We start from the raw sequence: 14,325 nt of genomic DNA, 5'->3' as shown, positions 1-14,325 counted from the left end.
AGGACAGAGAAGGAACTGATTTCTCTGACGCTGGACACAGCACGCTGTTACTGGAGGGCTTAGCCTTCCCTCTGGACATGTATCTGGGAATCATGCTGTTGTTGTGGTTGTTCAGTTGCTCAGCCGTGTCCAGCTCTTTGTGCCCCCATGGACTGCAGCACGCCAGGCTTCCCTGTCCTTCACTATCTCCTGGAGTTTGCTCAAACTCATGTCCGTTGACTAGGTGATGCCATCTCATCTTCTGTCGTCCCCTTCTCCTGCCTTCAATCTTTCCCAGCATCAGGGTCTTTTTCAGTGAGTTGGCTTTTCACATCAGATGGCCAAAGTATTGGAGCTTTAGCATCGATCCTTCCAGTGAATATTCTGAGTTGATTTCCTTTAGGATTGACTAGTGTGATCTCCTTGCAGCCCAAGGGGCTCTCAAGAGTCTTGGAATCATAGACTCCAGAATTGGAAGGGCCCAGGGAGTGTTATGTGATCCACCCCGCCCACCAGCTCCCTGGCTCCAGGCAGGAAATAACAGTGTCTCCAACCGTGTGTTGATGTTGTTGTTCAGCTGCTCAGTCACGTCTTACTGTTTGCGACCCCATGAACTGCACCACGCCAGGCCTCCCTGTCCCTCCCTATCTCCCATAGTTTGCTCAGATTTATGTCCATTGAGTCAGTGATGCTAACCATCTCATCCTCTGCTGTCCCTTTTGCCTTCAGTCTTTCCCAGCATCGGGTTATAGGTACTGAGTAATCAAGGTGTCCCAGGCACCTCGTGCATGTATCCTCGCTTAATTCCAGTAGAACTCCTACAGGTAAACACTGTTGTGCTGATTTGGTAGGTGCCAGAACCGCATCTCAGAGAGACTGAGCAAGTCCCTTAACCTCTTTGTGCTTCATCTGTAAAATGGGTGTGATCCTGGCCCCAGCCTCATTACATGGCTATGCGGCTACCTGGGTTAATTTGTGAAAACCTTAATATATGCCCTGAAACAGAACAGACTTTATGTAACTTTGTTAACTGAAAGACTAGAAAAATAGATCAGTGAATGGATGAGTGGATGCATAGATAAGCAGAGAAGCAGATCCAAGATCAGCTGGGTAGTAAGTGTTGAAGATGAATTGATCATAGGCAGTCTGACCCTTGCTCTACCTCCTGTAACTGTTTAGACCTTACAGGGTGATTCATCACGTTCCCTAAACACTTCAGGGAAGGGGGATCCCTTTTGTAGCTTATTCTAGGTTATTTTCTACCTGAAGCATTCTTTCTTGTAATTTGCTGGATGGTGTCTACTTGAATTTTCATCTAATTCTCTTTTGCAAATCGGAAACCCCTGGCTTCAACTTTGTGAGGGGATGGATAATGGGAGAAGTCCTGTGTTTGTGTGTGAGGCCTCGCTGTCTACATCCTTTCTGTCCCTGTCGTCTGACCAGCCCTGTACACTTCACATAGCCTCTTGCAACAGCATCGTCTAATAAGAAGATGGAAGAGGGTCTCAGATGCTACACAATGCAGCTCAGTTCTCACGTGGTCCCTTTTAGATTTTGCATCTTTATGGCTCCTGCATTTTGAAGCCACATCTCTCTGCCTTTTTAACTAGCAACTGTGGGAGAAAGCTGGAAGAGAGAAAGGGAGAGGAAAGAAAGAGGGAAAGGGAGGAAGGAAGGGAGGAGGAAAGAAAGAAAGGAGGAGAAAGAGGAAGGGAAAAAGCTGTGATGTCCTGCTCTGTGATCAGGACGTCACAGCCTTCCTTAGGGTGGCACAGAGCTCAGAGACCAGCAGAGGATGCACGTGGCTGGCAGTGCCATCTCCCCCGAAGACAGATTCAGCGAGAAAATTGAAACAGGCATGACCTCCATGCCTGCAGGGGCATTTTCAAGTGCATGTGAGCCTCCCGTTATTGGATGTAGAAACAGAGTCGGAAAGAGAGGGCTTTCCATGTCATGGAGTTGGGAGCTGTGCTGTCGGTGGGGAGGGGATTTCAGGTGTTGCCCTGGCTGCAAACCCAAAGCTCTGCAACCTCCTTCTGCCACCAGGAGCTGTTAGTTTTTGTCTTCCAGCAAGAATAAGTCTGCTTTAGAAAAGACGTTTAATTGCCCCATTGACCAGCTCCACGTCCTAAGATCACACTGACAAAGATTGTGGCCTCTGTAATGGGCTGAACTGACACGGACTGAGCAACACAGGCTGCTTCCTGGTAGGGGAAAGAAAATGACATTTGGGCTTTTCCCTAAATGGAGGATTTACTCTCCAGCCTTTTACTCTCAAGCCCACTCCCTTTTGCTTTGTATTTCCTCTCTTTAAATAAGTGTTCATTGCTTAGTCATGTCCGACTCTTCCTCTCTTTATGTGGCAGGAAAGCTCACCCAACAGATCTGACCATTGTTTTTTTTTCTTGCAATGCTGCCTAATTTAAGCCTGGAGATGGAAAGCGACAGAAAATATGGATGCAATGCTTACTACCTGCTGCAGGCCTGAGAAATAATCAAAATCGTAAAACGTTGTTCCTGATCTCCCTCAAGGAGATGACAATATTTGAGTAAATTAAAAATGAAATTAGAAAGTATTTGAACTACAGTTCAGCGCACTAGTAGAAAAGGCCACGAGGCAGGAAATGAATGGCTGGAGAATGACTGGAACAAGTTGTAACTGGTGTTGAGAAATGCGTGTTTGCCCCCCTTTCGGGAGGTGGGTCTGGTTTACCAAGTTGACCTATTTCAACGAGAGGTGTTTGAGCAAAAGGCAGAGGGAAAATCTTTATATTTACATCCTGAAAGGAATCAAAATGATATTCCTTCGACTGAGACTGACCCTGTTACAGACATTCTGTCTCTCCTTGTGTGCGGGCTAAGTCCCTTCAGTTGTGTCCGACTCTTTGCGACCCAATGGACTGTAGCCCGCCAGGCTCCTCTGTCCATGGAGTTCTCCAGGCGAGAATACTGGAGTGGGTTGCCATGCCCTCCTCTAGGGGATCTTCCTGGCCCAGGAATTGAACCCGCATCTCTCATGGTTTACTGCACTGGCAGGCAGGTTCTTTACCAAGAGTCCCACCTGGGAAGCCCTGTCTCTCTCTGAAAGTGAAAAGTAAGTGAAATTGAAAGTCACTCAGTCATGTCTGACTTTTTGCGGCCCCATGGACTATACAGTCCATGGAATTCTCCAGGCCAGAATACTTGAGTGGGTAGCCTTTCCCTTCTCCAGGGGAGCTTCCCAACCCAGGAATCAAACCCAGGTCTCCTGCATTGCAGGTGGATTCTTCACCAGCTGAGCCACCAGGGAAGCCCAAGAATACTGGAGTGGGTAGCCTAACCCTTCTCCAGCAGATCTTCCTGACCCAGGAATCAAACTGGGCAAACTGGGCTCTCCTGCATTGCAGGCAGATTCTTAGTTCTTCCTTGAACTATCAGGGAAGCCTAGGGACAATACCAAAGGGAAGATATGCTGGGAATTTGACAAAATGTAATGAAAAGACCCATTTCTGAATCCTCACAAACTCCAGTGGGAGGGAGAAAGTCAAAACACAGTATTTTTGGAAGGATGGCATTGGTGTTTTGGGGAGAGGAGGAAGCCACCAGGTAAATCTTGAAGCATACAGCAGGCAATGAATTTGGACGAGTCAATGGTGGTGCTGGGCGGACTGTGAGGTCATATTGCTGACTGTCCCATGACATTTGTGAGCACAGTACTGGAGACTGTTAGAGAGAAAGAGTTGAGTTAGAGAGAAAGAGTTTTTTTCTCATAAACATGTATGCTTTTAAAAAATCATGATTACAAAGTTTATGGGGCTTCCTCGACGGCTCAGACAACAAAGAATCTGCCTGCAATGCTGGAGACACAGGTTACGACCCTGGGTCGGGAAGATTCCCCTTGAGAAGGACCCACTCCAGTATTCCTGGAGAACTCCGTGGACAGAGGAGGCCGGTGGGCTACAGTCCATGGGTCAGACACGACTGAGCGACTAACACTTTCACTTTCACAAAAGTTATACATGCATAGATGGTAGTGGTACAATGGAAACTTAACTGATGTGGGACCCCTTCATGCTACAAACTGCATAAAAATGCAGCATTATAGGCATGTACACACGTACACATATGCAAGCCCACAATGCTCAGCAAAGGCCAAAAGGAAGAGAAATCCTTTGGTGCCAGAAACAGAGGGGAATGGGAATCCTCATGGTATGCTTCAGCTGCGGTGCTGACAGGGAGACAGGCAAGAGGGGTGGGACCTGGGGCTTTAACATCCACAGGGAGGCCCTGAACTGTGCAAGGAGATGATACCACGGCTTCAATCTGAGACTGTCAAGGAGTCTGTGGAAAGGAGACTAGAAAAAAAAACAGTCCATCATAGCAAAGGAAGTACAAGGAGCTTAACATCTGTTTGAAGCTGAGAGATTAAAACTCAAATTAGTATGGAGGTTTAAATGTCTGTTAGATGGTGGAGTAAAACGGTCGGATTTCTTTCACACAAAGATGCAGAGAGCAAACGTATGGACGCCAAGTGGGGAAAGGGGAGGGTGGATGAATTAGGAGATCGGGATTGACATGTATATGCTATTGATACTGTGTACTGTTAGTGTTCAGTTGTTAATAGTGTCCAACTCTTTGCAACCCCATGGACTGTGACACGCCAGGCTTCCTTGTCCTTCACTATCTCCTGGAGTTTGCTCAAACTCATGTCCATCGAGTCAGTGATGCCATCCAACCAACTCATCTTCTATCGTCCCCTTCTCCTCCTGCCCTCAATGTTTCCCAGCCTCAGGAAAATAGATAACTAATGAGAGCCTACTGTCTAGCTTAGGGAACTCTCCTCAATGCCCTGTGATGACCTAAATGGGAAGAAAATCTAAGGAAGAGGGGATATATGTATACCTGCAGCTGACTCACATTGCTGTGCAGCAGAAACAACACAGCTTTGTAAAGCAACTATACTCCAATAAAAGTTAAAAACTGGTACATTGAGAGCCCCTGGAACCATGGCCAGAGCAAACCCAGAGCCCCTCCATAAGGCCTTGTCTGTAACCCAAGTTGCTTGGGAGCCCCATGGGGTTTAGGCAGAGAACAGCTTTGCTGAAGATGCGCTCATAATCAAAAGTTACAAATGCCACAAGGAAGTAATCTACCGTGAGAGTCAGCACGCATGGCAAACAGAACAGAACCCTGAGAATTCAGATGGCTGGTTGGGGGGGGAGTGGCACGGGGTATGAGGCTGAGAATAATGGAAAAGATGATAGGTTTGAAATTCCAAACTGTATAAAAGTTTTCAAAGTCAACTGAAGTAGGGCGATAGGACAAAATGAGCAGGCAGAATTTTAAAAGAACTAAATGAATGTCACAATTAAAATAGATTAAAAATTAAAACATAAAGTCAAATATTACCAATGAAGGAATAAATGAACTGGAAAATAGATCTGTGGGAATCAGATAAATGCAAGGCAGAACAATGAAGGAATGAGAAACCTGAAAACAAAGTCAATAACCAAGAGGACAGAGTGAGAATGTCTAGAATATTTTTAAACAGAACTTAGAAGTAGCTCATTAGGATTGTTTTAAGGAGCTGTGTGGCATGTAGGGTCTTAGTTCCCTGCCTAGGGATTGAACCCATGCCCCCTGCATTGGGAGCATGGAGTCCCAAACACAGGACCACCGGGAAGTCCCTGTCTAGAGTATTTTAAACAAAATTGTCTGAGGCTAAGATTATCATGTTAAGGATTTGCAAAGGGCTTGCAAATTAAAACAATGTGATGCACACCTTATTGGAATGGTCAAAATCCGAAACAAAATCAGTGCTGGTGAGGATGTATTATATGAACAGGAGCTTTACTCATTGCTGATGGGAGTGTGAAATGGTACAGACATTTTGAAAGACTGTTTGGCAGATTCCAAGAAGGCTAGATATAGTCTTACAATACAGTCACTGATAATGCCCTTAGGTATTTACCCAAATGAGTTGAAAACTTATATCCTCATAGAAACTTAAACATGAATGTTTGTGTTTCTTTCATGAATGTCCAGACTTGGAAACAACCAAGATATCCTTCAGCGCCTGCACGCATGCTCAGTTGCTTCAGTCGTGCCCGACTCTCTGCAACCCCATGCACCGTAGCCCACCAGGCTCCTCTGTTCATGAGATTTTCCAGGCAAGAATACTAGAGTGGGTTGCCATTCCCTTCTCCAGGGGACCTTCCTCACCCAGGGATTGAACCGGCATCTCCTGGGTCTCCCGCATTGCAGGTGGATTCTTTAACCACTGAGCCAGCTGGGAAGCCCCATATCCTTCAGTAGTTGAATGCATAAACAAACTATGTGTCCATGCAGTAGAATACGGCTTAGAGATAAAAAGAAGAGGTCTGTAAACCCAGGGAAAGATACGGAGGAGCTTTCGATGCATCTTGTTAAGAGAAAGAAGCATGTCTGGAAAGGTTGCACTGTGTATGGCTCCAACTATACGATGTTCTGGAAAAGGCGAAACTATAGAAAGAGAAGATCAGTGGTTGCCAGGGGGTGGAATGAGGGGTGACGGGGGATGAACAGCTGGATCACAGAGGATGTTTAAGGCAGTGAAACTGTTCTGTATGATACTGTCTTGGTGGATACATGATGTTAAGCGTTGGCAAAACCCAGAGAATTGTACAGCACAAAGACTGAACCCTTATATAAACTATGTGAAGTGAAGTGAAAGTCACCCGGTAGCGTCCGACTCTTTGTGACCCCATGGGATAGTCCATGGAGTTCTCCAGGCCAGAATACTGGAGCGGGTAGCCGTTCCCTTCTCCTGGGGATCGTCCCAACCCAGGAATTGACCCAGGTCTCTTGAATTGCAGGCAGATTCTTTACCAGCTGCTGAGCTACCAGGGTAGTCAATATAAACTATGGACTGTAGTTCATGATAATGCATTTAGCTCATAAGTTATAAAAATATATCACATCAATGCCAGATGTTAATAGGGGAAACCAAGAGGAATGGGAAGAGAGACTGTATGGGGATTCCACTTTCTGCTCAGTTTTTCTGTAAATTTAAAATTAAAAATAAAGTCTGTTAATTTTTTAAAAGATGGGGAAAGTTAATGGTCAAAGCAATGGTGGGTGAAATTCTTCCCAAATTAAAGTTATGAGTCATCAGATTGAAGAATCACAGAATCACAGAGTCCAAAGCAGAACAAATAAAACATACCCACACCTGGATTCCACACAAAGAGAATGAAATTCTCAAAAGCGATTAGAGAGGAAATATAGATTGCACAGAAAGTAATGATAAATACATGATGAGCTGACCTCTCAACAATTACAATCTAGGTCAGAAGGACAATTTATAACATCTCCAAAAGGTCTAAGAAAAATAAGTGGCACCTTCGTTCTCTATGTTCAGGCAAGTGTTTCAGGAGTGAGAAGAAACAGAAAGCAATATACATGCATTTCATAAAACTTAAAGAGAGCGGTGTAAAGGCAATAATTATGATTAATCTCTTCAAAGAAAATCAGACATTTTGAGCATTTCTTTTTCTCTGCAAGTGTTTTTTTAATTGAAGTATAGTTGATTTACAATATTATATTAAAATGCACAAATAGTGATTCAATGTTTTTATAGATTATACTCCACTTAAAGTTATTGCAAAATAATGGCTACATTCCCTGTGCTGTACAATATATCCTTGCTGTGGACCTATTTTATACATAGTCATGTGTATTTCTTAATCCTATACTTCTATCTTTTATATCTTAGAGATCACATGTATATAGAATATTAGTCGTACACTTCACTTAACATTCTAGGCATCTTTTTTGATTTTCACTGTTTTTGAAGGATAACTTTTAAAGGCCTGAATCATAGTCTAAGCACCATGGTTTAGTGAATTGCTAGACAGTTAGTATAATTACTAGACATTTAGACCAGAGAATTTCCTCCTAAATGGCAGCTGGATAAAATACACATAAAAGAGAGACAAAATAATGCTTTTTTTTTTTTCCCCATTGAAAACCCCACCTGCTTCTTTAGTTGCCTGCCTGGGGAAGTATTTAGTTTGCAAGGGGCCATTTAGAAGCGATTGAGTTGTTTCTTTGCAAGGAACACTCTGTGCCCTAAGTGCATTGCTTGAGGTGACTTTTTGGAATAATCTTTGATGCTCTAAACAAAGAAATGACTAGTGTATACTTCCTGTACAAACGTGTACCAGGCTCTGTGCTGGGTGCTTCCTGGACAACAACCCTTGCAGGCTACTATTTAGTACTTACCATGAGCCAGGCACTACATTTAAGAATTTTGCATATGTGAGCTCCTTTGATCTTCTCTAGAACCGGAGGGAGTATGCACTATTATTCTACCCATTTCGCGGACAGGATCATTGCGGCTCTGAGGTAACACAGCTAGTCAGTGATGGAGTCATAACAAGAATGCAAGTCTTCCCACTGCTACTGTCAGCTTATCCCATGTCCTGTTCTAGGCTTGGGTGGATGTGGGGGGTGGGGATACAGAAAAGCTGAGTGCTGTGTGCTTAGTCACTCAGTCGTGTCTGACTCTTTGCAACCCCATGGACTGTAGCCCACCAGTCTCCTCCGTACATGGGATTCTCCAGGCAAGAATACTGGAGTGGGTTGCCATGCCCTCCTCCAGGGGGTCTTCCCAATCCAAGGATTGAACCCAGGTTTCTTGCATTACAGGTGGATTCTCTACTGTCTGAGCCACCAGGGAAGCCCAAAGCAGGGTGAGAAGAACGTGATAATAATGACCAAAAAGAGAGAGAGAGAGATTCAGGGACTACGCCAAATTCTCTCTAGACAGGATCTCAGTTCCTCCTCCTGCAACCATGTTTCGTAGGCGTTGCCATCATTATCTTCAGCTGACCAGGGAGGGAACGCAGAGCTCAGTCCCCCCCTTAAGGTTGTGCAGCTCTAAGTCACACCTGTCCGCCCCAAGCGCAGCGGTGTCTGCCCCGCGGCACGGGCCCTGCTCCTCACTGCCTGTGGCTCTTGTCTTCCGTCCAGGGGAGATGGAGGAGCTGGAGACGCTGTGGCTCACGGGGATCTGCCACAACGAGAAGAATGAGGTGATGAGCAGCCAGCTGGACATCGACAACATGGCAGGCGTGTTCTACATGCTGGCAGCCGCCATGGCGCTCAGCCTCATCACCTTCATCTGGGAGCATCTCTTCTACTGGAAGCTGCGCTTCTGCTTCACGGGCGTCTGCTCCGACCGGCCGGGCCTGCTCTTCTCCATCAGCAGGGTCAGTATCCTTGACGGCTTCTTCTCTCTGCAGCAGGCAGGTCCAGAAAAGCACGGGGGCTCCCAGAGTGCTTTGGGACCCCTGGGCAGGGGGTGGGGGTCTGCACACCCTCCCCTCACTCACCAACCCTTCTTGGATGTGAGGAAAGGGCACTGGATTCTGTGTTCATGAGCCAGACGACCGTACAAGCCAGAAATGGAAGGTGAATGAATAAGGCAGGCTGGGCCTGAGAAAAATAGCACAGATGGAATGAAAAATAGCAGCTGAGCCTGGGTGTCAAGGAGAGAGAGCAATGGAGACCGTGGTAAAATATGACAGTGTGTCAAACCCAAAGGAGATGATCATTCTCTGCTCTTGCTGAGGATGGTCTTAGCGGAAGGCAAGGCCAATTTTCAGTTCTTATAGGAGAAAATGGCCATCTGATTATACAGGAAAACTTTCCATTTTTATTTAACATTTTTTGGTTGTGCTGTGAGCCAGGCAGGCTCTTATTTCCCCAACCAGGGATCAAACCCGCACCCCCTGCAACAGAAGTGAGGAATCTTTACCACTGGACGGCCAGGGATGTCCCTCAGTTTTTAAATGCTAGTAACTAATTCCATTGAAAACTAGAGAAAACACCAAAACACATGGGCTAAGCACAGCCAGTCTGCGGCCTCCCTGACGAGCACCCGGATATGTTCTAGGACGTTATTAAAGTTCCTGTGCAGCATGTTGCAACGTTTGCATGCCTTCAAAGAGACACATGTGACCAAGCAGAATCATGACACAACACCATGTGTGTACACAGGTAACAAACCTCAGGAACATGTGTGATGCAACAGAGCCTGAAATGAAACAGGCTTGAAGGACCACAAGAAAACACACACACTTCAAACAGAAAACAAAATACATGTTCAGCCCGACATAAACAGCAGCACAGAGTATGCACGCCGTAGTCAGTGCACTCACATGGAAGCCACAGAAGTCTCCTTTCGTGCTGCACAGCATGGCACGTGCGTGAGGCCATACACAGATGCACATGGTGAGATGCATTCATCACAATGACAGTCGTGGAAAGAGCTTCTATCTGGGGGACACATTTATTTCCCAGGCACCAGGGAAGGACTTTATACTCTTCTTCTCATTTAACCGACAAACCACTTCTATGAGGTCGGTACTGATATGGTCCTAGTGTTGGGGAAACTCACAGTTATAAGGTTAGAGGAATAACCCAACACCGCTCAGCCTTGCTGGAGCCAGGATCTGACTCTAGGTGGTGTAGTAACAGCCTGAGCCCACAATCTTACCCAAGCAACCGACATCAAATACAAGCAAACTAAGAGATTTGATGCAAATCATACTACACACATACATATGCACAGAACTGAACGACATTTACCTGTTCAACACAAGCTAGTCGCTTACTTGCCTCAGATAAAAGCATATACATATATCGTTTACTGATCTTCCAGCACAGGATAGGGGCTTCCCTGGTGGTTCAGATGGTAAAGAACCTGCGTGCCATGTAGGAGACCCAGATTCAATTCTTGGGTCAGGAAGATCCCCGGGAGAAGGAAATGGCAATCCACTCCAGTATTCTTGCCTGGAGAATGCCATGGACAGAGGAGCCTGGTGGCTTACGTTCCATGGTGTCGTAGAGTTAGACGCAACTGACGCAAACACTTTCACTTTACATACATACATATTGCTCACTGATCTTCCAACGCGGTATAATATTATCTATCTATCTGATAATCAATGCCATCTATCTATCCATCCATCCACCCATCTATCCATCCATTCATTCATTTATCCATCCATCTATTTATCTGTCTATTTCTCCCATTTACTCGCCTTGGAATTTGTTTTACTCTGAAAGGATTGGACAAATTAAGATTTGAAACATGGTGAAAAATATGTAGTTAGAAGCATCTAGTTTTAGATGCTAATGTTTATTGGGAAAACAAAATAATCAGTTAAAGAGGAATTTATGTGTTCTTGGGGTTTGGTGGTTTTAAGAGATCCAGAAGTACACACAGGCTTAGTCAGGAGGATTTATTTTCTCCATTCAGTGGCAACTAAACTTGAGTTCTATGCAAATACATATTTCCTAATTAGCTTGATGGCATCTAAACACACAGATTGTTTAAAAATAACAATGTGCATGCATGTAGCTAGGTATTAAGCCAACTTTAAGCTAATTCTCTCTGCCAATTACTGAAGGCTTTCCATATCTAAATGATTCTGGGATTGCCATGAGCGAATGCACACAATTGCCTTTACTTGTAAATCCTGCTTGTTTTTGAAAGAGCGCTCCTTCTGTCCGAGATACCATTAAGGAAGCCAAGTGAGGACTGTTATTCTGAGAAATGAACTAAACCCCTCACTCCTCCTGTTCCAAGCCTCTTGAGGGACAGGCACGAAGGGGGAACTCAGTGCAGCATTGCTGTGGTGTGTCCTTGACAAGCCAGGACCTGAACTTCCATCTCCCCCTCCCTTGTGGAGAGGGGACCCCATGTCCCACGGGACACAAACCTGAGATGCCTGCCCTTTTGCAATGGCCAAGGGCAGAGGCCAGAACTCAGAGGGTCATTTATTTTACATTAGAACCAAGCTTCTCCCATAGCTGTGACTTTTGTCCATTATGACTTACAAAAAAAGACATCCTCTCTTCTGCAGGATGCCTTTAACTGTTGTTTCCTCTCCAAGACACTGTCCCTTTCATTATATTAAAAAAATATATATTCACTGTCATCAGGAAAGAGAACCACTTTGGTTGTCTCCTGAGATGTGAGGAATGGGAAACATAGCAAAGCCAGAGACAAAGGAGGTGGAAACCATGACGTCCTTCCAGAGAGCTCAGAGGAGAGCCTGAGGCAGCTTCTGGCCGACCTGCAGTGGGGGCGACAGAGTAGAGGTGATAAACAGTCTTAGCCGGGGCTTCCCAGGTGGCTCAGTGGTAAAGAATCCATCTGCCAATGCAGGAGGTGAAGGAGATGTAGGTTTGATCCCTGGGTCGGGAAGATGCTCTGGAGGAGGAAATGGCAACCCACTGTAGCATTCTTGCCTGGAGAATTCCATGGACAGAGGAGCCTCATGTGGCTACAGTTCATGCGGTCGCAAAAGAATCAGGCACAACTTAGCAAATAACAACAATCATCTTGGGCCCTTCCGGCTGCTTTAACAAATTACCACATGCTCAGTGCTTCATCAACAAAAAAAACATGACACTCACAGTTCTGGAAGCTGGAAATCCAAGATCAGTGTGTCAGCATGGTGGGGTGAGGGCCCTCTTCCATGTTGCAGATGTCCCCTTGTGCTGAAGGAATGAAGTGGCTCTGTGAGTCTCTTTTATAAGAAGTGCCCCTGCCAAAGGCCCCACCTTGGACCTCATGACCTAAGCACCCACCTACTATTAATACATCACCTTTGGGAGCTGGGATCTCAATACATGAATTGGAAGGCTAGGGGGACACAAATAAGCAGAGGATACCAGAAACTTTAGGCATCAGGCCCGGGTGCCAAGGAACCAAGGAGGACAGTCGTGCTCAGGCCCCACTGAGAATGTTCTGAGTGGCCAGGGTCCTCTGGGAGTTGGAGGATGGACAGAGCCAGTTGTCTGGAATAGCATGTTGAGCCTCCAGTGCTCCATTCATCTGAACCCATCGTGGGCCGAGAGGGCATATCACTTACACAAGCCATAAAAGGTAGCTGGAGACTGTGAATACTAGAGAGGAGGAAAGGGAGACCTCTGCAGGGAAGAAAGAAACCCCAGCCCAGGGATTTGCCTTCCAATGTCGGGTTTGGGCAGCATATGGAATCAGAAAGCCACGATGACTTTCCAGAGCTAATGTGCAGTAGTAAAGGGTAGCACCCATTTCCTACGGCTCTGATCATAGGACCACTGTGTGAGAGGACAGAGGGGAGGGGTGACAAGCAGGAGGGGCACAATGGGGATGATGGAGCACTCACTCACTTGCACTGACAGAGCCCCATCCACGTGAGGTGCTCTGCTTGCATTGTCAGATCTTGCCCTGATATCCACCTTAAAGAGTATGATTCCCATTTTACAGATGTGGGACTTGAGGCTCAAAAAGATGTAGTGACTTAGGTCCCAGAGCTAATAACAGATGATGCTGGGGCTCGTTTCCAGTGGGCTTCTGGCCTCTGACTCTTCCCACCCTTCTGTAATACACACTCCCACCTCCCCATCAGCCCATCTGGAGGATGGATCAGCTCAGTTGGAGAACCCCCACCAACCCAACCTGGGGTACAGGCCCCCATTATGACTCTTTCCTGAGGCTTTGCCAGGCAGATCTGCACCTGGGAACTGCCTCAGCTGTGTCCAGTGAGCCCCAGGGGAAACCAGGGATGAGAAAAAGCAGTCAGCTGCCATCCTCCCGGCTCTTGAAACATAGCTCAGCTCCCCAGCCACTTCTGAGAGCCTCTTGCAAATACGGAGACAACGAGCTCATCTCGACAGGCGGGAGCACACCACTCTGATGGGGGAGGTTGGAGGCGAGTTCTCAAAATCTCTAAAAGGAAGACAGAAGCTCATTAAAATAAAATTGCAAAGTTAGAAAAACATGTAAAAGCTAATGTTCTCACAGTGCTAACAACAGGAAGAAAAGGCTCTGATCTTGGCTGATTCAGACATGTAGGAGACACACTGATTTTCACCCAATATAGCAGAGTCCCTCTAGGTTAGCTTATGAGACTATTACATCACCGAATTGGTCAGGGAAAGCTTAAGTTAGCATACAAGATTCAAAAGCCCTGCTCTATGTGAAATACACGTTTGTACATTTTGACATCCTGCAGCCTCAGAAACAAAAAGGAGACGCTGCCTCCTGGCAGGGAAAGAGACCACTCAGGGCCTAGAGAAGGAGACGAGAGAAGGTGAGAAGGGCCGTCACCTCGTCTTGGGCAGTCTTCATCCTGCAGCCTGGAGTGGAGAGGTCAGAGGAAGAGATGCTCAAACGCACAGCTGTAGGCCTTGCTGTTTACTCTTCCTTGACGCAGTGGAGACTGTCTCTAGAAAACAAGAAAGATGCAGGAGGGCAAACAGCGGTGGCTGTCACAGTTACACGAGCATCGCTATGGGTTCTGAGCGTCCCTACCGTGGGGATCAGTG

At 46.1% G+C, this 14,325-nt stretch overlaps 1 protein-coding gene across 1 annotated transcript in view; it reads left to right on the top strand.

Moving 5' to 3' along the window:
* GRIN2A (glutamate ionotropic receptor NMDA type subunit 2A) overlaps positions 1–14,325 on the top strand; it is a 440,165-nt gene that overhangs the window by 413,757 nt on the left and 12,083 nt on the right. The window contains exon 11 of the mRNA XM_027961880.3: positions 8,971–9,209. Coding sequence (XP_027817681.1) covers positions 8,971–9,209 — 239 coding nt within the window. The remainder of the gene's footprint in view (positions 1–8,970; positions 9,210–14,325) is intronic.

Source organism: Ovis aries, chromosome 24 (assembly GCF_016772045.2).
Source record: "Ovis aries strain OAR_USU_Benz2616 breed Rambouillet chromosome 24, ARS-UI_Ramb_v3.0, whole genome shotgun sequence".
In the NCBI taxonomy this organism is placed as follows: domain Eukaryota; kingdom Metazoa; phylum Chordata; class Mammalia; order Artiodactyla; family Bovidae; genus Ovis; species Ovis aries.
This window is presented reverse-complemented; position numbering and strand designations above follow the sequence as displayed.